Genomic DNA, 23,203 nt, shown 5'->3' on the forward strand with positions numbered 1-23,203 from the left:
TGTTTATTGAGATGATCAATGCTGCTAAATTTGATTTAATGGTTTCAGCATAGATAGATTGAAATATTTTAAATTGTTTAACATTTAAATGTAAGATTTTAAAGAGCTGACAAGTTTACTTTGTAAATGTTCAAAGAACAATATTCATAGTTGGGATTGTTTTATTACCGTAGCAACAATCTGATGCTGTGAGTTTAATCTTTGAGTTTTAACTTTGTTTGTTCACAAAAACAAATTAGTAAACTTATTGTTTTTTAGGTTGGAGAGGGGCCCCTAACTCAAATTCTGCTCCAGGCCTCATACAGCCTTGGACCGGCCCTGCAGGATGAGTTAAATCTGCTGCACTGTACAGAGATGCACAACAAACAGGAGATTTAATTATTATTTCTAATGTGGCTTTAGTAGCTCTAACATTTAGTGTCTGTTGAGTTTTTAAAACTCAGTAGTTGTTCTGGTTTCTCCAGTTTATGGTACGAGTTCTTCAGATCTCGACGCGGCTGCACATCAACTCTGGCTGACTAAGTGGACAAAGCATTTGGTATGGTTTGATACATCATGTAACCGGAAAAATTATACTAAAAATAATAATAAAATGATATAAAACCAGTGTGAAGCATGACTAAGAGGAGAACGTGAAAGCTCCTCACTGAGCTGAACCTGCATGATGAGGTTAGTGCTGGTTTGTTAACCACTAACCAACCAGGAACACAGACATAAACTGATCAAAAGCATCTCAACTAGCTGGGCAGCGTGTTGGGATGTAAACACAGCACATAATTATTTGTTCACAAAGATAAATTATTCTCATCGTTCCTCAGCACGCAGCTCTGAAAGAACCACTACTAGTTATTCCTGCACTCTGCTATCATGTACAAATAATGTTCTGTCACAGTACAAGGCTCTTTATAAAGTTCTTAGATTAATGCAAACTGGATCTGAATCCTGTTTACTGGTGTTCCACCATTAAAGAATGATCCATGTTTCTACACTGGACTCTAGATTAGAATCAGATTTTGGTCTTTGAGCCTCTGATGGAAACAGTTTTCTGCTCTGACTCAGACAGAATAAAGATTTCAGATGAACAAATACAACCAAAGAAAGATCAATCATAACACCAAATATAATGAAATATTTCAAACCAGAGATCATCAATGTTCTGAGGTTCTGTTCTGACTCAGGTTCTGGTACCAGGACAGCTCCAGCCTGTTGTTAGTGAACTATTTCATTGATGAAGAAATGTCTTCACAGAGGGAGGAAGAGGAGCAGCGTTGGTGAGGAGGAGCAGCCGTCCTGCTGTGCTTTATGTCAGAAGGTTCTGATGGATCCAGTCTCTACCAGCTGTGGTCACTGGTTCTGCAGACAGTGCATCAGGTTCTACTGGGACCAGTCTGGACCCTCCTCCTGCCCCCAGTGTGGAGAAAGACCCAGAACAGGAGCTGGACTGCTGACAGCCAATCAGAGCAGCTGTGCTCCAGGTGAGCCTGAACACCTCCAATCAGAGCTTCCTTCTGTTTGTTGAACCAATTCAATGTCTTTAGTTGGGATTTGAAAATTCATGTTTTTATAAATCTTCCTCTGACCAATTAATTAAACTAAATCTCTGTATTTCCAGCTGGTGTAAATGGTTTTGATTTAAAGTGGCTCTGTTCTCAGCTTTTTGTGCAAGTTGCATTAAAACTGAACATGTTATTAAATCTGATGGTCATTTTGATGCATGAACTAGGCAGCCTCGTAGTGCACTAGTGACTTGCTAGGTGGCTAACATTGTACCTACTAAGGTGTGTAAAAGTCAGTCCCAGGGATCTTTATAGATGCAAATTCACCACATTATTTAACTCTGACTAGATGAATAGTGCACAGAATCAGTAACTCCAAAAGTACACACCAGTGACTACACAGTGCTCAAAAACTTGTATTCGCTTCTGAGTTCAACACCTGCCTACTACCTGTTGCCCCTTGATACTTGAGTCTACGGCACCATCTAGTGACCAAAGAGGAAATATTTTTAAAGACCAAATCAGTCCCATGTCATTTCCAATCTGTAATTGTTCTTTAAAAACATCCAATCCAGTCTCTGACTGTGAAATACAATTTTAAATGATAACAGTGCCAGATACAATGAGCTGTTTCTCTGGCAGATTAGAGCTTTTTTTTTTTTTTTTTTTTTTTTTTTTTTTTTTACAGATTTCCTTCATTAAGGCTGAAAAATAGTGGGAGAAAATATTTGTCTTCCTCTATCTTTTCTGCAGCTGCTGTTTATGTTAGAAGGTCTGATAAAAAAGTAAATTGAGGAAATGGTGACATGATGCAGAAGAATTCATGTTGCTTAAAGATGCTGCATTTGATGGACATCTTTCTGTCAGGTTTTACTGATCTGATCTGCTTTGTGAATCAGACACTGACAAAGAACAGATTCAGGTCACAAAACAGAGACAGAAATGTGATGTTTGATAATAGAACAATATTCTGTTTGTGATGATGGATCAAATTCTTTTTCAGATGTTTTTTTTACTTGTTTTTTCTTTGTTTCAGCATATGTTGTTCTGCAGCAGGTTCTAGAGGATCATAAGATCAGTCTGAAGCAGAGATGTGAATGCGTGGCTGAAGGAAGTGATGAAACAGGAAGTAAAACCCTCCTCAACAGGATCTACACTGATCTCTACATCACAGAGGGACAGAGTGAAGAGGTTAATACCCTACATGAGGTGAAGCAGCTGGAGACAGCTTCCAAGATCCAGAACCTCCATGACTCTTCAATCAGGTGCCATGACATCTTTAAAACCTTCCCTGATCACCATGGAACCATCAGAGTGGTTCTGACTAACGGCGTTGCTGGTGTTGGAAAAACCTTCTCAGTTCAGAAGTTCACTCTGGACTGGGCAGAGGGCTTGGAGAACCAAGATGTCAGTGTGGTGGTTCTGCTTTCGTTCAGGGAGCTGAACTTGATCAGAGATGAGCAGCACAGTCTTCTCACGCTGCTCCATGTTTTCCATCCAACCCTCCAGAAGCTCCCAGCAGAGCAACTGGCTGTCTGCAAACTCCTCTTCATCTTTGATGGCCTGGATGAAAGCAGACTTTCACTGGACTTCAACAACAGTCAGCTGGTTTCTGACGTCACACAGAAGTCATCAGTCAACGTTCTGCTGACAAACCTCATCAAGGGGAACCTGCTTCCCTCGGCTCTCATCTGGATAACTTCCAGACCTGCAGCAGCCAATCAGATCCCTCCTTCATTTGTTGCCAGGGTAACAGAAGTACGAGGCTTCACCGATGCCCAGAAGGAGGAGTACTTCAGGAAGAGGTTCAGTGATGAAGAGCTGTCCAGCAGAATCATCTCTCATATCAAGGCCTCCAGGAGCCTCCACATCATGTGTGGAATCCCAGTCTTCTGCTGGATCACTGCTACAGTTTTGGAGAACATGTTGACCTCAGAGCAGAGAGGAGAGCTGCCCAAGACCATGACTGACATGTACTCACACTTCCTACTGGTCCAGACAAAGAGGAAAAAGAACAAGTACCATGGAGGACATGAGACAAGTCCACAGGAGCTGATGGAGGCTGACAGGGAAGTTCTTCTTAAGCTGGGGAGGCTGGCGTTTGAACATCTGGAGAAAGGAAACATCATGTTCTACCAAGAAGACATGGAGCAGTGTGGTCTGGATGTCACAGAGGCCTCAGTGTACTCAGGAGTTTGTACAGAGATATTCAAAAGAGAGAGTGTGATCTTCCAGAAACCAGTCTACTGCTTTGTTCACTTGAGCATCCAGGAGTTTCTTGCTGCCATCTACATGTTCCACTGTTTTACCACAAGGAATACAGAGGTACTGAAGAAGTTCTTGAAGAAACACATTACCAATTTGAAAATAAAGGTGAAAAAGAACTTGCTGCAGAAAGAAAACTGTGAAACACGTCTACAGCACTTCATGAAAAAAGTAATGACGAAATCTCTCAACAGCAAAAATGGCCACCTGGACCTGTTTGTTCGTTTCCTTCATGGCCTTTGTGTGGGATCCAACCAGAGAATGTTAGGAGGCCTGCTGGGTCAGACAGAGAACAGTCCAGAAACCATCCAGAGAATCATCAACAACCTGAAAGAGATTAAGACTGATAAAATCTCTCCTGAAAGATGCATCAACATCTTCCACTGTCTGATGGAGATGAAAGATCTCTCAGTTTATTCGGCGATCCAGCAGTTCCTGAAATCAGAGAACAAATCAAAGAAGAAGCTTTCAGAGACTGAATGTTCAGCTTTGGCCTACATGCTGCAGATGTCCGAGGAGGTTCTGGATGAATTTGACCTGAAGAAATACAACACAACAGAGAATGGGCGACTGAGACTGATTCCAGCTTTGGGAAACTGCAAAAAGGCTCGGTGAGTCCAAATGTCTTGATTGCGTAAAAGCTGATTCAGCCCTATTGTCCAAATGTTTATTCTTGATTCGTCGAGTTGCTTCTGAATATTTTTGTCTGTAACTTCTTCCTTGATACATTGTACTATTTCAACCATTCAATCATATACTGTATGTGCTTAGTTCATTCAGGACAGGTGTGCTGTAGTTTTTGGTACTCAGAGAAGTTTGTTATTGGGGCCTGCCATAGCAATGCATAAGGATTTCAGGAAGTGCTGGTTCATCTTGTCATGGCATTCAACCTGGTCAAATAAATAAATACTTGCTAACTTTTTCATAATTTATTTAATCTTTATGAAAATGACACTACCAACAGTACAATCGCTCTAAGCTTTGAGTTGTTGTACCACTAAATGTTTATATTCTACAGCAGTATCTGGTGTTTGGTTCTTCTGGTACTTTTATTGATGTCTTTCTCTGCCTCTGTCATATATTGATTCATATGCCTGCTTATTTTAGCTGCTATGATGCCTGACAGCAGCTTTCATATTGGGGAGAGACAAGTTATTGGTTGATAGTTGGATGTTCCTTTCTGGGGGTCTTTTATGATCAAGACTGTTGTCATTCAGGGTGGGTCCCATTCTTCAGCAGTTGGTTAATTTGTGCTTCTAGACACTCGTGGAGTGAAGTAAACTTCTTCAGTCAGCAGAAACTGTTCAGGACCAAGCCTAGTGCTATCAAGTTCTTCATACCCAGATATTCTAATAATACATCATAATAAGATGTTTTGGTTTTGTTTCAAATATTTAAATCCGTGTTACTGGATCAAACATTAAAATCTGTTCGAGGATTTGTTTTTTTCTGTGTTTATTTTGGTTACTGTGTCAATTGAGTATCTGTGTTGTCCTGTCTACCCCTTGATTGATTACACCTGTTCCTTGTTTCCCCTGATTGTCTCCCTATGTATTTAAACCCACCTGTGTTCATTGTTGAGTATTTGTCTTGCTTGCTGTTAAGTCTGCTGTCAATATGATTGTTACTAGTTGTTACCAGTTTTGAGCTAATATCCTTCTGCCTGGATTATTGTACAGATTCATCATTACATTCATAATTTCTCACTATCTGGGTCCTCTGGGTCCCATGCGTATGCCTCATTCATGACAATCGGTACATCTCATTTCAGATTTTTTTTGGTTTCAGTCTTAATTTTCTACTCTTTATTTGTTCATAGTTTGGTTTTAACCTGCATCCTGTTAGTTTCAACTCATGTTTTTTTTTTCTTTTTGCAGATTGAGGGACTGTGGTTTGTCAGAGTTTGGCTGTGGTTTTCTGGTCTCATCTCTGAAATCCAACTCTAACTCTTCACATTTGATAGAACTTGACTTGAGTTACAACAAAGACCTGAAAGATGCAGGAGTGAAGAAAGTCTGTGGTTTTCTTCAAACTCCCTTCTGTAAGCTACAGAGATTGAAGTAAGATACCACAGTTTATTTGACTTTTGATATGATGAGAAAGTTTTGTTTGAATTGCAGACATGTATATTTTAAGTGGTTACCAAAATAACAGTATAGATCCTGCTAAATGACAGACAGAATTATATATAACTAGAAGAAAGATGGACAGAAAGGACTAGATCAGGAGTGTCAAATTCCATGTCCTGCAGTTTTTAGATGTGCCACAGGTACAAAACACTGAATTGAAATGGCTTAGTTACCCCCTTCTTGTGCAGATAAATTCTCCAGACCCTTAATGACCTAATTATTCAATTCAGATGTGGTGCAGCAGAGGCACATCTAAAAGTTATAGGGCAGTGGCTCTCTCGGACTGGAGTTTGACAACTGTGGTCTAGATCAGTGTTTCCCAACCCTGGTCCTCAAGGCTCACTGCCTGGCATGTTTTAGGTATTTTCTTGCTTCAGTCCAGCTGATTAACAAACGTTTGAACTGCAGTCAGTTGAATAAGGCCCATTTAAGCAGGAAACCTGTAATACATGTAGGACAGGATGCCTTGAGGACTAGGGTTGGGAAACACTGGTCTAGATGAATCATGACAGATCTGGGAGCTGTGTAGGTGTTGCTGGGAACCTGAAACAAAAATTTCACTCTCCAGAGTTCAGTGTGTCCTGTCTGCTTCTCATATAGACATGTTTTCCAAATATTGTTCAGCTCTACTTCATAGAAGTCATTTATAGTGCACCTGGAAATAAAATACATAACCACATAGCGAAATGACTGAAGATCTTAAATATCCTCACCATTATTCCAGCATCATGATGGATTAAAATTCACACACCTGACAAATTTGTGCAAATGCACAGAGATTTTCACCTTTATGCACATAGTATATCACGGAGGCAACTAAATCATGCAATAATAACAAAACATGCCATTTGAGTATCATCTCTGAACTGAAACATGAACAAAATGCATCTCACTATCTGGGAGTAGTACAGTACATTGAAGAGTTAAGGTGGCTTTGGAGTAAATCTGATGGAGAATGAATGCATCCTCTCTCACTCGGTGTCTTGCCGATTTCTGTTCACATTGAGAAATGTTCCCTAATTTAAAAACTTTAGCTACTGCTTGTAATTCCAGCCTCCAGTACTGCTACAGAGTGTGGATTCAGTCCCCATCTCAATATAAAAACACTGAGCCAATTAATTACACACAAATGGGTAACCCATGTCCATAATTTACGTGCGAGTTACATGTATCAGCGTGAAGGGTAGTGGCATGTGGATTCTCTATTCCGCTTGTTAAATATTACTTAATGAAAATTAAGTTGAATTTAATCATTTTCATTTTAAAAAGCAATGGATAAAAAATAGATTGATTTTTCAAATTGATGGGCAGCAAAAAAGTCTAACACAACCTCTGAGTTGGGCGCTCTCATCCACTGGTGGGTTTGTGTCTTACTAGAAGTGACAATTTTTACATTGTACATCTTTTTTTTTTTTTCTTTAAATGTCAAAAATCGAACAAAATTAGTTCCAGCCTCCAGTGCTGCTACAGAGTGTGGATTCAGTCTCCAGAGCTATTTAATCAATCGATATATCTGGAGTCGCGTCAAACCAGATGAAAACATGCCTAAATTGCATTTTATTTTTTGAGAGATTTCAATAATTTACTTAAAAGTCACATCACAATAGGATGGAAACATAGATAATGACTTGCAGCAAGTAGAGAGGAAAACTCCCCTTAAAAGGAAGAAACCGTCAGCAGAATCTGGCTCATTGCCATAAACAGAAAAACTGATGTACCAGTATTTTCTGTTAAAGAAAAGTATATAAATTAATGAACAGCTTTGTCAGAGTTTGGGTATTAAAGTCATTTTTAAAGTACCACAATACCCCAGTCATATGTTTTATTTCTGCATGTTTTAAGTCTATGTACATTTTTGTAATTTATTTGTTTATTTCCATTTTAACACATATCATGCTGACCTCAATTTACTTTTTCTCTTTATTCAGATTGATGAGCTGCAGTTTGTCAGAGATCAGCTGTTCTTCTCTGGTCTCAGCTCTGAAGTCCAACCCGTCCCATCTGACAGAACTGGACCTGAGACAGAACAACCTGAAAGATGATGGAGTGAAGGAGCTCTGTTGTTTTCTACAGAATCCAGAATGCAAACTACAGATGCTGAAGTAACCCATGATGTTTTAGTTTAGTGATTTTTATTTAAAAAGTCTGTTGATAGGCAAAAGTCTGTTGCCTATCAACCATAGGCAGACATATGGTTGATATTGTACTGATCCACACTCAGGTCCAATTACTGTTTCTTTCTTTATTACACTTTCTCCATGATTTATAAAATAACCAGAAACCTGAAACAATGAGTTGAATGTCAGTGTGGGGCTGCAGGTATTATCCAGAACTTCCAAGAATCCAGTGAATTTAGACCTGGTTATGGAAGAAATTCCTCTTCCCAGCAATATTTCCAGCAAATTTTCAAACTTAAGATGAAACTTTGCTGAAAATAAGACATCTACAACTCAAATATATACCTACTGGTATATGCATACTCACATGGCAGGCAGAATGAGTAAATAGCAAATTGGTGTCCACCTGTGATTGCACTAGCATTAGCCTCTCTTCTGCCTTGTTGTACTATGACTTGAGTGAGAAGACATGACTTAATAGGTTCCAAAATAAAATCCATGTTTTGTTTGTATTATGAATGTATGCATAGCCATATGTGATAAGTATTGACTTCATTTATGCATTAATATACTATCCAGCCATTGATCCATCCATTATCATGCACACTTATCCCAAATGAGTGCGCAATTAGTGTGGAGTCCATCCCATAGTAGACACTAGTAGTGTAAATTGGGAGTCACATGAACAAATATATAATCACTGAATGATGATTCTTTCATAAAACTCTGGAATAATTCATGTTCAAAAATACATATTACAGTACCAGCTTATCTGCAGGAATCTGCATTTGTCCCTGTTTTCTCCAAAATTCATCCTGACTGGTGAAGCTGAGTTTAAGAGTTTAAGAGCTGAAGTCAGCAGGTCTTTATTGAAGCAGCAGCATGTTGGCATTAATATTCCTGAGACTCTTTAACTGGTTCTGTTGGACTGGTTAACCTGCATCCTGTTGGCTTCAGCTCACATCTTTTATTCTTTTCTCAGACTAGAGAGCTGCAAATTGTCTAAAAGTAGTTGTGCTTCTTTGGCCTCTGCTTTGAAATCCAACCCCTCCCATCTGACTGAACTTGACCTAAGAGGAAACAACCTGAAGGAGCCAGATGTTCAGCAGCTTCAGGATCTTGTAAAGACTCTAAGGTTAGTGTGTGAGTGAAGCGAGTCCAGCTGTTTCAGCAGCAGGGGTGGACAAAGCACTCAACTCTGGTACCTGACATAAAAGGTACCAGAGTTGATACTCTGATATTGATACTCATGGTCAACTCTTGCTCAACTTGCTCAATCAGTTTGTTGTATTGTTTTTTGAGTGCTCACACAGGTCCTTATAACTCACTGAGACCACCAAATGATCTAAGGACTTGGAGAAATACAACAGTACAAAAAGTCTACACCAGCTGCTAACACTTTAGCGCAAAAATGCATGAAACACAATATTTTCTTTTTTGTTCATCTAAAATGTCCTCACTTTTCAAAAAGAATAATGAAAACAGGAGAAACTTTTTTGCCCCCACAAACAGAAATACTAGCAACGATGCCATACTTGGCAGAAAAGTGTCAAAACAAGTGATCAGGTTGATGTTGGTCACAGCTCTGAGATCAGTCTGACTGCAGCCTGGAAACCACTGGCTCTGATTTCACAAACCATCATTCATTTAGTCAGCAGCTGCTCTTTCTGCTCAAGTCCACTCCTCACATCTGGACATGTGTCCTCCTGTCCTCAGTCTCATCCAGATGTGTTCAGGGACAGCCTCCATGTTGGTCAGTCAGCTGATGTTCCAGCAGCAGATGAGATGTTGATCAGCAGCAGTTTGTGTCTAAATGCAGCAGCAGCAAATCCATCCTCCAGTGTTGCAGCAGCAGTGAAGCCTTCAGGAATCTCAGCAGTTTGTTTCCACTGTGGACTTGAGTGGAACCTGCAGAGGAAGCAGACTGGATGCTGAAAGTGTGTGTAGGTGTGTGAGCTTGGAGCTCAGTGTGTTCACTGCAACACGTTAAGATGAGAGCTGAAAGGAAGCTGCTCTGAACAGGACTGAAGGCCCTGCTGCTCTTTCTCCTGGATGTGCTGCGTCACTGACTGCTGCTGGAGAGAAGCTGGAAACTCACTGATCTGATCTCTGCATCTTTCTTCTCTCTGCAGGTGGAGGACACCATCTTTGTAAAGTAGAGAATTGTTTCTGTTTTCCTGCTGATCCTCAGAAGCTGCAGCAGTTTGAGTCTAAAAAGACTCTGACTGGATCATGATGACCTTTGACCTGAATGATTTCCATCCTGTTTATTTCCTCCTGTCTGTCATTTAATGTCTGATATTGTTGGGTTTTTTGATCAATGAAGATGAAATTGAAACTCAACTGCATTTAGAGACTTTTTAATTTTTTTATCTGAACTTTATTCAACTGGAAAGTTTTGTTTTTCTCACTGGTTAATTTTTATCCTGTAACCAAGAAACATGAAATAAAGCTCAAATGAAAATTTTCCATGTTGATGCAGATTTTGAATGGTCTTTTTCTCATATTTTAGATGTTTTCTGCAAATGTTTCATAAGATATTGTCATTTTATCTGATGCTGCAAACACCTCAGTGAGTCAGATGATAAAATCTTTTCATTTGGAGGATTTTCCCTGTTTTTCCTGCAGAACGGTTCTGTTGGATCGATGGCTCATCGTTAAACTTTGCTCTGCTAAGGTCAGCTGTCTTCATGAAGTTAGTTTCCTTCTTTCCAAGACTAAAACTGAAATGTTCAATTAGTGAATCAACATCTTCATCTGATATTCAAGCTGCAGCTTGAATCCATGTCTGGATTTGATGGGAATCCAGACATGTTCAAATTTAATATTCAGATTCATTTTAGACCATTAAAAGATTCATAAATTAGTTGTTTTTTTTCTTATTTTCTTCTCAGTTAAATTTCATCAATATTTTGAGGCATCCCATTGATTCTCACTCTGCTCAGAAAAAGCTGTATTTTTAATATTTAATCATTTTTGTTGATTTGTCCATTTTTAATATGAACAATATTTTGTCTGGAATTTATCTGAGGAGTTTGGCAGAGCAAACTATAGGGTGACCTCAGTGTTCAATTAAATGTTCATTAGGTTTAATATAGCATCATCTGGTGATGCAGGTTCCTAACTGAGTGGGCAAAGTCTGATTTTCAGAGTATTTCTGGGCTTTTACAATGAAAGAGGCCAACCTGAAAGGAGATGAAGCTGAAGATTGACTCAGATCTGTTTTCTTTCTCCACTCACATAGAAGACCTGGGAAACTCTCTGTGGGGTAAAAACAGCTGCACACATCTGTCTGTTCATCCAGCAGTTCAGCTCAGATCTCCAGGAGAGGTCTGTGATCTCCTCCAGATGAAAGTAGAGACCTCGGATGGTTCTAAAGGGAAATATTTGGATCTGAACTTCTGCCTGGTTTCTTCTTAAAGTCATGATATTTCTGTCAAACATCAACATGACAGATGATGATCAACAAATCCTGGTTGGATTCTTTGTGTCCAGGTGGAGGTGGTTCTCCTGCTGTATTCAGGTTTCATTCAGAACCAGAGATGCTTCAGTTCAGAAATTGGATCAGGTCTGCTCTTCATGTCTTCACCAGTCGGCTTTAATGTGATGGAAACAGGTGTCCAGCTAATGGAGCAACCTTAGGTGTCAGGTTTTCTCTTGACGTCCACTTCCTGTCTCTGCAGGCGATGTCCCCATCTCAGAGCAGAAACCCGGAGGTCAAGGCCAAGATCACAGCAGACACCAGGAAACTGCAGCAGGTCTTAAAGAGACAGCAGATCAATACCACTAAGGCCCTATGCAGTGACTCCTCTCCCAGTTTGTGTTTCTCTGACGGAGACATGTCCAGTCCATAATGTCCCCATCCTGCCATGAGCTCTGATGTTTCTGTTGCTGCACAGGAAAATCTTCATGGTTCCATCTGAGAAGGCTGGCTTCCTGACTCCTTTATAGCAGTTAGGATTTTAAATATCAAGGCTCCTCAATATCTTATATTTTCTACAATTTTTACTTAATTTTATTTTTATTAAAGAATAAACATAATCAAAAACACATAAAAACTGTACAGGATCCAGAAGGATGAGATGAATAAACTAATATGAATATCAGCCATCATTAGATTCTGTCTGTAACTCCTGAGCCCTGAAACTACCTTGGTTTTGTGTAACTCTTGCACATTGATGTAGTGTGTTTCTAGAACAAAGTCTAGAAAGTAGAAGTCTTTGGTTTAGGAGTTTGTTTTGCAGTTTAAGGTGTGAGTAATCAGAATGTATACCAGATCTGACTGAATCTTTGTGTGCATTTTTAGCTTTTGCTTTTTATTAAAGCTTGGTTTATTAAAGTTTGTCATCATGCTCTACAACATGGAATAGCTTTAGAGGTCTTTCTAGTGTCCATCAGTTCAGAGTCCAGTTCAGTAGCTCCACCTATTCATTAAAGTCCAACAGCTGTGATACTGGGACGTCCATTGGTCTCCATTGTATCTCTAACCGATGGACTGGATCATTAGGAGAGCTTTCTAAAATCTGGATGTCATGTGAGGCTCAAGACCCATCTTTTTGATTGTATTTCCTAAACTGAATCATTTCTTCTTAGTCTGTGCATTTTCCATGCAGCTGTGTGTTTTTCCATGTGGAATTGGAGTGATTAGTTGTTTGTTTTTGTTTGTTTGTGTGTTTGTTTTTATTAATCTGTGTAGCACTTTGAGCTGCTTTGAGTATGAAAGGTGCTTTTTAAATAAAAAATGATTGATTGATTGATTGATTGATTGATGTTACTGGTTGTCAGGATGCTTTGGTAATATCTCAGTGGAACATAGACAATTTGAACTAGAGATCTTAGTGAGAAAAAGAAGCAGATAAACTTAGTAAAATATTTGTTAATGTGTAAATCATGGGGAAAAAACAAAGACTTATAAAGGACATATAAATGTCTAATTTTAAGTCCAACCATATATCATTTAATTAAACTGCCAGAATATCTGCTCCTCAGTGAATTATTTACAAAAAATGAGTCCTTTGTTTTATTGTTTATTTTCCATGTCTCATATCTGATTTGCTGTACATGTTTGTGACTTATCAGTTGTATTTTACTGTATAACCCTGTGAAGAACTTTGGTCTCCATGTCTGTGTAACGTGATCTATAAATGAAGGTTGGTGATTATTTTCTCCCCTAATAACTATGTTCTCAGAAGATATGGTTTTTTTTATTCTTATGAAACTTCCAACATCATTTATGTACAACTTTTCCAAAGTACATCCAAACTCCTGTTTTGTTCCAGTTATTCCTAAATTCACGTTTTCTCTCCACTTCCTCTGACGCATCCATTTCCTGACACGTGACCTTAGACGAACACCTTGGCGCCCACAGACCTGTTGGCTGGTCGGTCGGTCGGGTCAGCTGGACTGTTGCACCTTAGTTAGAGGATTCCGGACTGAATGACAACGCAAACAGGAAAGTAAGTATTTTCATCAGCCTGGTCTGGTGTAACCACTTCACGTCTCCTAGTCACATCACTAGATGGGTAAAACTTAAGGAATCCGTCGGGAAAGCTCCACTGAAGTGTTTTTTTCTCCCCAAGTGTTTATTAGTAAGTTGTGGAAACTCCTAACAGCATCCGGTGAGGATGAGAGGTGAATTTAGCCCGACTGTCAGCTTAAAGCCCAACTTAATCGTGCTTTGCTGAGCTTTGCTGAGGTTTTGCCGGGTTTCCGGAACATTCTAGACTTCCACCGGTTCTCCTTCAGAACTGACTTTTTATTTAAGGTAAGCTCCTTGGTTGTCCTTGTACAAATTTCGAAAGGATTTAAACTCCTATTTAATTAAACGCCGCGTTACAAATGAACATATTTTTATATGAAGTGCTGACTTCACTTCTGTCTGCAGATATTAACGAACTGAAGGACCCCGTTTAGCTGCCCTCGTCGATGCCATTCTCATCTGTTAAAGATACCAGAATAAAATTATTTGTCTGATATTGGGTTTGGGGTTTTTGGTAACGGATCTAAAACTGCTTAGTAAACGTTGTGCTTTTAGGACCAGTTTCAATGCAGGCTTGATCACCACAGTAATTTACAACTGTGATGTTGTTATTCATCCTATGCTTCGCAAATCTGCGGAAAGTTGCGCAATAACAAAACTGAGTCTAATAAATGGGATAAAATTGTCCTCATAGTGACTACATTTAAAGTGGAAACAAACTGGAATGTATCAATCTAAAGAATGGGAAAGAACTCAGACAAAACGGTTATCTAACCTGATGTTTATTCCAGTGACAGGATGTGCATGAAGTTATACAGGTGAGGTGGGAGAATGACGTCAAACCACCAGTCTAATGGTTTCATCAGCTCTGATTTTTTATTTTGTCTCCGACCAGCATGGTTTGGAACTCCACAGTTTCTCATATCTGGTTTTCTTTCAGGTTTTATGCTTTTGTTTGTTGTTTTCTATCTGTCTTAGTTTAGAAAACAAAAGCTGATACGTATTAGAGAAATACCTTTATTTCAAGATTTTTATGAGTCACAGTAAGGGCTGGTGTTCCTTCTGTCCAGCTTCCTATAGCTGATGTGAAAATAATGTGACTCTTTTTAATTATGAGAAGAAACATTTTTAACACAATATTATAGCTAGGGTTCAATCCTGGTTATGTGATTTTTCCATTTTTAATGAATTAGCAAAAAGTCTCAAACCTTTTTTCCACTTTATCATAATGGGGTATTTGTGTGTTTGATTTTCAGGAAAGCGATTCATTTAATATAATGAATGTTACAAACTTATTTGAAATAAGTCTGTAACATAATGTGGTGGGAAAGTGAAGCGTTCTGAATCCTTTTCAGTTGCACAATACAATATTCAAGACAAACCCTATCATAAAAAGAATTTATTTCAGTGTATTGTAATAATGTATAGTTGTTAATAATAGTAATTCACTCCTTAAAACAATTATTACTTTTATTTTCCATAAGGCCTGACATTGTAATTTACCTGTCTGTGTTTTATTCTTGTCTTTTTATCTGTGGTTTATGAATACTGTAGAGCTCTTTGGTGCAGTTAATATCTGTTTTTAAAGTGCTTTATAATAAAATTAACACTGACGATTTCATTGCATCAAAGTGTGAATATTTTATTAAGGGTTTTCCTTATCAAACAATAAAGTCATTAAAACTCTAATGTCATGTAAACTGTATTATAATATCAACAGCAGTCTTTGATCACATTGTAATTTTTGATGTAAATTCCTTTATATATGTATTTTACTTGTTTTTTAATCATCTAATCCAGTCTGTCATTAGAAAATGACATATCAATGATTTTTAGAAAAACGATGTAGGAGCAATTACAGGTAGCTGTGATCCCGAGGGCTTCAGAGGTCACTTAACCCCTTAACTGCCATAAGGACCCATTGAATAACATGGAAGTGTTTTCAGCATGACGGTTAACTTAAAGAATTTTTTAACAGTATTTCAGAATTCATCTTAAAAGGTTTTCACAGTGGCTTGACTCACCACCAGTTCTGCCATTCTTCCCAACACCAAACTGCATTTACCACACAGAATATTAAATGAAGACAGAATTTCAAAACAAGGCAATTACTTCATGTTGTTAAAGTGATTGGCCCCAAGGGACTCCTTCCCATTCCTAATTTATACTGAATAGACTAACATCAGGGGTCCTTGTACTCCAGGCAAGTGGGTTTGAGCCAATGCCCCATCTCCTTCATGCCTCTTGGCATTTTATCAAGGTTTATTGTAACCTGTTGATTTCAGAACATTGTCTGTTTACTTTTTTGTGCTGCATCACTGTCTCCCTCCCTCAGTGACCCATGTGTTCTCTGTTCGATTAACTTCTATGTTGTGTTTTTAATAGTAATATAAAACGTTGATCAGTAAAGTTTAAAAAAGAAATAGTTTTGTAAATATAACTGCCCTAAAACAAAAGAAATTTGGTCTGATTTAACTTCAGACAGTGAGAATATATATATATATATATATATATTTTTAATTCAGTGTAAATAAGTATCTGGTTTCAAATGTATCTAAATTGTCTATTTTTTTCCAGAATTCATAACCACAGACCTTCCCAAGCATCTAGCAGTCTTTCTATGAAGAGTGACATTTCCAAACGATCAAACCCGTACTTCAGTAATGAACATGAACCATCAGACCCAAAGTAAGAAACTTGCTAACAAGAACACTGTCTGAATATCTAGAGCTGTTTATCTATAGAGCTTTTTAAATGGTTTCCATCAGTGAATGTGCAACTGTTTGATGTTTTAGTGCTATTACACATTATCTAGGGTTTTCTGACAACTTGCTTGTTTTTGAATGATTTATATTTTTTTATTAACAAGCTATTTTTAATTTAATGAATTATTTCAGTGTTGTGATTAAATGACCACTGTATGTGAGGAAAAATCAGACTGAGCTGCTAAATTTATTGTTTCAATTTATAATGTATCAAACTTACAGGTAAATCCAGATGTTTCAACTGTAAAAGATATAAACATTTTATTGTCACTGCCTCAAATCAGATCAGACCAAACATGTGTTATTTTAGGTTAGTTAGAATAATCAGAACTATTCTTATCTGCTAAAAGCCAAATTAGTGAGAAAATATTTATAAACATTTTCAAACATATGATTCCTCCGTTTTTGGTAGCATTGCTTTTCAACTATATGAACTATATCAGTTCATGTCTTTGTGTGATATGTTAGCTCTCAGTGGGATGATGATAAAAAAGTTATTCTTTGTCTTAAAAAGTGTGGGCATCCCTGATTTAGAAGGTCATGTCTGTGCGCTTCTGCTGTTAAAATGTTTTAATCACATGCTTGTTGAAGGGGGTGAGACTCCACTGTCCTGGAAGCGATCAATAATATCCGTCATACCAAAACTAGGAAAAGCTAAAACAAGAATGTAATGCACATCTGCACATCTGTTTTGAATATTGATTCTAAAATATTAACTTCAATAATTGTGTCTGATCAATCCCTAAACTGATTTATTAAAAATAGACATACACAGGGTCATGTGAGAAGAGGGTTACACCTTATCGAAACCATAAATATAAATTATTTTAAATCATTTGCAATTAATTTTGATACCGAAAAAGCCTTCAATTCAATATATTGGGAATATTTATACCTGGTCCTACAACGTTTTGACTTTAATAATGAAATCATACGTTGTCTGAAATCAATATATAATTTGCTAGATGCTGAATTAAAAAAACAAAACAAAACCCAGATGCCTTTCAGGCACGTTCCCTCTGGAACAAGGATGTTCAGCCTCAGTAGGCTGAATAGGGGTTGGGCTACTGAGTCCAATTCTCTTTGCACTTTTTGTAGAACCACTTGTTCAGAAAATTGTGGACTAACATCAGGGGTCCTTGTACTCCAGGCAAGTGGGTTTGAGCCAATGCCCCATCTCCTTCATGCCTCTTGGCATTTTATCAAGGTTTATTGTAACCTGTTGATTTCAGAACATTGTCTGTTTACTTTTTTGTGCTGCATCACTGTCTCCCTCCCTCAGTGACCCATGTGTTCTCTGTTCGATTAACTTCTATGTTGTGTTTTTAATAGTAATATAAAACGTTGATCAGTAAAGTTTATAAAAGAAATAGTTTTGTAAATATAACTGACCTAAAACACAAGAAATTTGGTCTGATTTAACTTCAGACAGTGAGAATATATATATATATATATATATATATTTTTAATTCAGTGTAAATAAGTATCTGGTTTCAAATGTATCTAAATTGTCTATTTTTTTCCAGAATTCATAACCACAGACCTTCCCAAGCATCTAGCAGTCTTTCTATGAAGAGTGACATTTCCAAACGATCAAACCCATACTTCAGTAATGAACATGAACCATCAGACCCAAAGTAAGAAACTTGCTAACAAGAACACTGTCTGAATATCTAGAGCTGTTTATCTATAGAGCTTTTTAAATGGTTTCCATCAGTGAATGTGCAACTGAATTTGATTATTCGGATTGCCTCTAGTGGAGGAATTTCTCATCACAATCCAATAGGAGTTATTTTACATGTAATCTGATTGTGTTGATCAGATCAACTTGATTGATCACAAAATTTCTTTACAGATGTAGGAAGAGAACTGGTGTCTGTGATGAAAAGGCGCTTTCGTGTTGTAGTATGTGTCAGGAGGTCACAAAGGATCTTGTCAAAACCAACTGTGGACACTGGAATGAGTCTGATCCATCAGGACCCGTCTCCTGTCCCCAGTGTGGAAAACGACCCAGAACCAAACTTTTACAAGGTGAGATATTTCTGTTCTTTTGTTTTAATTCAGAAATATGGTTATGTCAAGCAGATGAAATATTTCAGTTCATTGCAAACACAACATTTAATTACCAATAAAAATGTTAGAGTTTTTGCTGCAGTATTCAGACATGTTCTGTGTCATATCTTAATTTTTCTGTTCAACCTGTTTGGATTTCAGACAAAACCAAAAGGAAAGTATTGTCCTACTGCTAAAATTGGTGCAGTTTTAAAATGCATAACCATTAAGTCACATCACATAATAGAGGATGCGATAACATTCTTTAGGAGATATTTTTTATTCAAACCATGTACATTTATGGAAATATAATAAAAGCACATTGGGGTTACAACAACATAGGCCTTCAATGTCGTGAGTTATGATGATTGCGAAAACATTGGCTGCGTTCACACTGCAGCCTGAAGTGACCCAATTCCGATTTTCTTTGGGGTCAAATCAGATTATTTTGCCAGGGCTGTTCACTGCAGAAAACATATGCGGCCTGTATGTTTTCTGCAGTGTGAATGGGCAACCACCTGAAAGTGTCCCACATGCGCAGTAGAGGGCGCAATAGCGTCAGCATTCTTGGTGTTCTGCCAACCACCATAAAAGAAAGAAGTGCTCAGTGTTTGTGGAAGTAGTGTGTAGTTTTCTTGTGTGGCAGCGAGAACGCAGCCTGTTGAATGTGACGGGTAGCTAATCAGAAAGTATGGATTCCCCTCCATGCTTTCCCCTGAGAAAACACGGAGGGAATCCCAAACAGCTGACATGGCGCAGTGGACATCGGAGATGATATGTGAAAATAACATGACTATTCATTCAACATTTTGTGCAAAAAATATCCACAGAAATGACAAGGAGAGAAGTTGGAGCAAAGTTGCTATAGCAGTTGATATATCCGGTAACGTTTCAGCTGTTCATCGTTAATGTGACATAGATAGGTTATAATGATAAGGCTATCTTGTTACAAATGTTGGCTGACAGCTCCACCTCACAGCTCCAGTCTAAAGAGCTGTCAAACTTTACCATCAACCACAACAGCAGATGTGTCTGATGCTGGCTAAACGTTGCACTTTCAATTGTACTTATTTACACAAACAACCATTCAATCTGACAGTCACCAAGACATTGCTTCTCTAAAAAAAAAAAAATTATTGTGGAAATATTAAAAACCCAAAATCGTGAACTATATGGTCAATTAGCATTTTCAAAGAAAAATATAATGTGGTCTCAAAGGTCAACGTTACCACTTGGCTCTAAAACTGATTTCTAGGCCTTGACAAGTTTTTATCATAAATTGAAATACAATTTTATTAATAGTAATTTCTATGAGATAACTTTTGTCTGTATTTCAAAGGTATTAAAGAATGCAGTTGTTTAAACTTGCTTCATGAGCAGGATAAATCTTGGACATAAAGCACTGCATTTCAAACCTGTCTATCTCTTGAATAAGTTTATCAGTGGAGCAGCAGTTGCCCCTTTAGCCAATGCTATGGCCTAATGGGGGAGAAACTCATTAGAAAACACACTGACCTTAGGGGTCATTACTTCCAGTCCTCGAGGAACAGTATCTTGCAACTTTTAAATGTGTATCCACTTCAACTTGATTCAACTATTACTACTACTGATACTGAAGAGACAATTGTTGACCAGGCCTTAACGACTGGGACTGATATAGGCAGGAAGAATCAGGTGATATGGCACAGACTGTGATGGCGTTGCATAAATATAAGAAGAACAGTAAATGATGACTGAAAACAGATTGTTCTTTCTGAAAACAAGTTGATTGTTTTTATTTTTTGTGTTTCTTAGCAGATGTTCATCCGCAGGAAATTTTAGTGGAACACAAGGTCAATCTGAGAAGGAGATATGAATGTGTAACTGAAGGAAGTGATGAAACAGGAAGTAGAACCCTCCTCAACAGAATCTACACTGATCTCTACATCACAGAGGGATGGAGTGAAGAGGTTAGTACCCAACATGAGGTGAAGCAGCTGGAGAGAGCTTCCAAGATCCAGAAGCTCCATGACTCTCCAATCAGGTGCCATGACATCTTTAAATCCTTCCCTGACCAACATGGAGCCATCAGAGTGGTTCTGACCAATGGCGTCGCTGGTGTTGGAAAAACCTTCTCAGTGCAGAAGTTCACTCTGGACTGGGCAGAGGGCTTGGAGAACCAAGATGTCAGTGTGGTGGTTCTGCTTTCGTTCAGGGAGCTGAACTTGATCAGAGATGAGCAGCACAGTCTTCTCACGCTGCTCCATGTTTTCCATCCAACCCTCCAGAAGCTCCCAGCAGAGCAACTGGCTGTCTGCAAACTTCTCTTCATCTTTGATGGCCTGGATGAAAGCAGACTTTCACTGGACTTCAACAACAGTCAGCTGGTTTCTGACGTCACACAGAAGTCATCAGTCAACGTTCTGCTGACAAACCTCATCAAGGGGAACCTGCTTCCGTCAGCTCTCATCTGGATAACATCCCGACCTGCAGCGGCCAATCAGATCCCTCCTTCATTTGTTTCCAGGGCAACAGAAGTACGAGGCTTCACCGATGCCCAGAAGGAGGAGTACTTCAGGAAGAGGTTCAGTGATGAAGAGCTGTCCAGCAGAATCATCTCCCACATCAAGGCCTCCAGGAGCCTCCACATCATGTGTGGAATCCCAGTCTTCTGCTGGATCACTGCTACTGTTCTGGAGAACATGTTGACCTCAGAGCAGAGCAATGAGCTGCCCACGACCATGACTGACATGTACTCCCACTTCCTGCTGGTCCAGACAAAGAGGAAGAAGAACAAGTACCATGGAGAACATGCAAGGACCTCACAGGAGCTGTTGAAGGCAGACAGAGAACTTCTTCTGAAACTGGGGAGGCTGGCGTTTGAACATCTGGAGAAAGGAAACATCATGTTCTACCAAGAAGATCTGGAGCAGTGTGGTCTGGATGTCACAGAGGCCTCAGTGTACTCAGGAGTTTGTACAGAGATCTTCAAAAGAGAGAGTGTGATCTTCCAGAAACCAGTCTACTGCTTTGTTCACTTGAGTATCCAAGAGTTCCTAGCTGCTGTCTACTGTTACACCCAAAGGAACTCTGAGTTGCTAAGAAGCTTTCTGGGACAAAACAAATCAAAATCTCTGGATGACTTCCTGAACCAAATCATGGTGAAATCCCTCAGCAGCAAAAATGGCCACCTGGACCTGTTTGTTCGCTTCCTTCATGGCCTCACTGTGGAGTCCAACCAGAACCTTCTAGGATCCCTGGTGGGTCAGAGAAAGACTGGTCCAACAACTCGTCAAAAAATCCTCAAAAATTTGGAGAAGATGAACACTGATAGAATTTCTCCAGACAGAAGCATCAACATCTTCCACTGTCAGATGGAGATGAATGACCTCTCTGTTTATCAGGAGATCCAAAAGCTTCTGAAGTCCAAGAAGAGATCAGAGAAGAAGCTCTCAGAGATCCAGTGCTCAGCTCTTGCCTTCATGCTGCAGATGTCAGAGGAGGTTATGGATGAGTTGGACCTGAAAAAGTACAACACCTCATACGAGGGGCGTCTGAGACTGATTCCAGCTGTAAGGAACTGCAGAAAGGCTCGGTGAGTCCATATTTATACATTTACTAAAACTCTTGGAGGTTTGAAGATCAGTTTTTTAAAATTTGTTATAAACCATAAATATCAAGCTCAAGGGTGTGAATGACATCTGCCCCACTATAGCACAGCATAATTTTAAAATTTTGTTATTAATGACTCCCAGTAGGGAAGAAAGTACTCAAAGCAGATGCTCACTCCTTTTCCATAGACTCCATTGCACCCTCCCGGTACACCAGCATTTCCACTACTGTACTACAGCCTGGTCCTGCTTTTAAGATCCCTGGTCAAGACTAGGGTCAGTCAGAGCCCGAGTAGGTACTCGGGTGACGTAAATATACTTCTGTTCATTGATTGACCATAGGCATGGTCTAAGGTTTCCCCAAAATTCTTGTTCAGGCTTATCAAGTATCAAGGAAGGTCATTGGGCTGGCAGGGCATGCTTTTATAAGCCACTTATCAAATATACATTCTACTGCAGTGTTTTTCCAAACCCTGGTCCTCAAGGCACACTGCCCTACATGTTTTAGATCAGGGGTGCCCAAGGTCTGTCCTCGAGGACCAGCATCCTGCATGTTTTAGTTCTCTCCCTGGTTTAACACACCTGCATCAAATGATGGCTCATTAGAAACCATAAGGAGAACATTGATTTGCTGAGGAGGTTGTTACTACCACCAGGGAGAGAACTAAAACAGGATGCTGGCCCTCGAGGACCGACTTTGGGCACCACTGTTTTAGATGTTTCCCTACTTTAATACACCTGATTCAGCTGATTGCAGTTCAGCAAACATCTGTCAATTAAAATCACCTGGGCCGAAGCAAGGAAACGCCTAAAACATGCAGGGCGGTGTGCCTTGAGGACTAGGGCTGCTGTATCTTTCATCTCCAAATAGAGCTGTTCATATTGGTACACTGATAAATGTTTTTATTTTTAGACTTCCAATTGTACTTAGGAGATCAGTAAAGTCTTTTTTTTTTAGTATTTCTGAGTTTTTTTGGCCAGCTCTTTAGCTCCAATGTGTAAAATTACCTTCGTTTTGAACTCTTAACTGGTCTGCACTTAAAAACTGGTCTCCACTTTATACCTTGCACATGTACATAGCTAAATAACTTCTATTTTACTGTCATTACTGCACTTTATATTCTATATTTATATTTATATTCATATTTTATACTGTATTTTATTTTATTCTGGAGTAACCTCACAACATTGAAAGCTCAAAACATTGTCCTGAGCCGTATGCAACGAAATTTCGTTCTGTATACACCCTGTGCATGCAAAATGACAATAAAGTCAGTCTAAGTCTAAGTCTAAGTTTTCTTAGCGTTGCA

General features: G+C 38.8%; 1 protein-coding gene across 7 annotated transcripts in view; it reads left to right on the forward strand.

The window, feature by feature from the left end:
• Window positions 1–23,203, forward strand: part of LOC114136422 (NACHT, LRR and PYD domains-containing protein 12-like) — a 40,411-nt gene that overhangs the window by 3,504 nt on the left and 13,704 nt on the right. For 3 of the 7 annotated variants that reach the window (XM_028004388.1, XM_028004393.1, XM_028004394.1), the window contains exons 4-7: window positions 16,064–16,174; window positions 17,778–17,888; window positions 18,107–18,282; window positions 20,098–21,877. In XM_028004388.1, the coding sequence (XP_027860189.1) occupies window positions 16,064–16,174; window positions 17,778–17,888; window positions 18,107–18,282; window positions 20,098–21,877 (2,178 nt within the window). Of the gene's footprint in view, window positions 1–1,248; window positions 1,476–2,532; window positions 4,373–5,638; window positions 5,822–7,818; window positions 7,993–8,989; window positions 9,143–10,139; window positions 11,576–11,690; window positions 12,347–16,063; window positions 16,175–17,777; window positions 17,889–18,106; window positions 18,283–20,097; window positions 21,878–23,203 lie in introns of those variants that run through there. The other 4 variants (XR_003593799.1, XM_028004389.1, XM_028004390.1 and 1 more) reach the window with 4 other exon arrangements.

This window comes from Xiphophorus couchianus, chromosome 21, assembly GCF_001444195.1.
Source record: "Xiphophorus couchianus chromosome 21, X_couchianus-1.0, whole genome shotgun sequence".
NCBI classification, from domain to species: domain Eukaryota; kingdom Metazoa; phylum Chordata; class Actinopteri; order Cyprinodontiformes; family Poeciliidae; genus Xiphophorus; species Xiphophorus couchianus.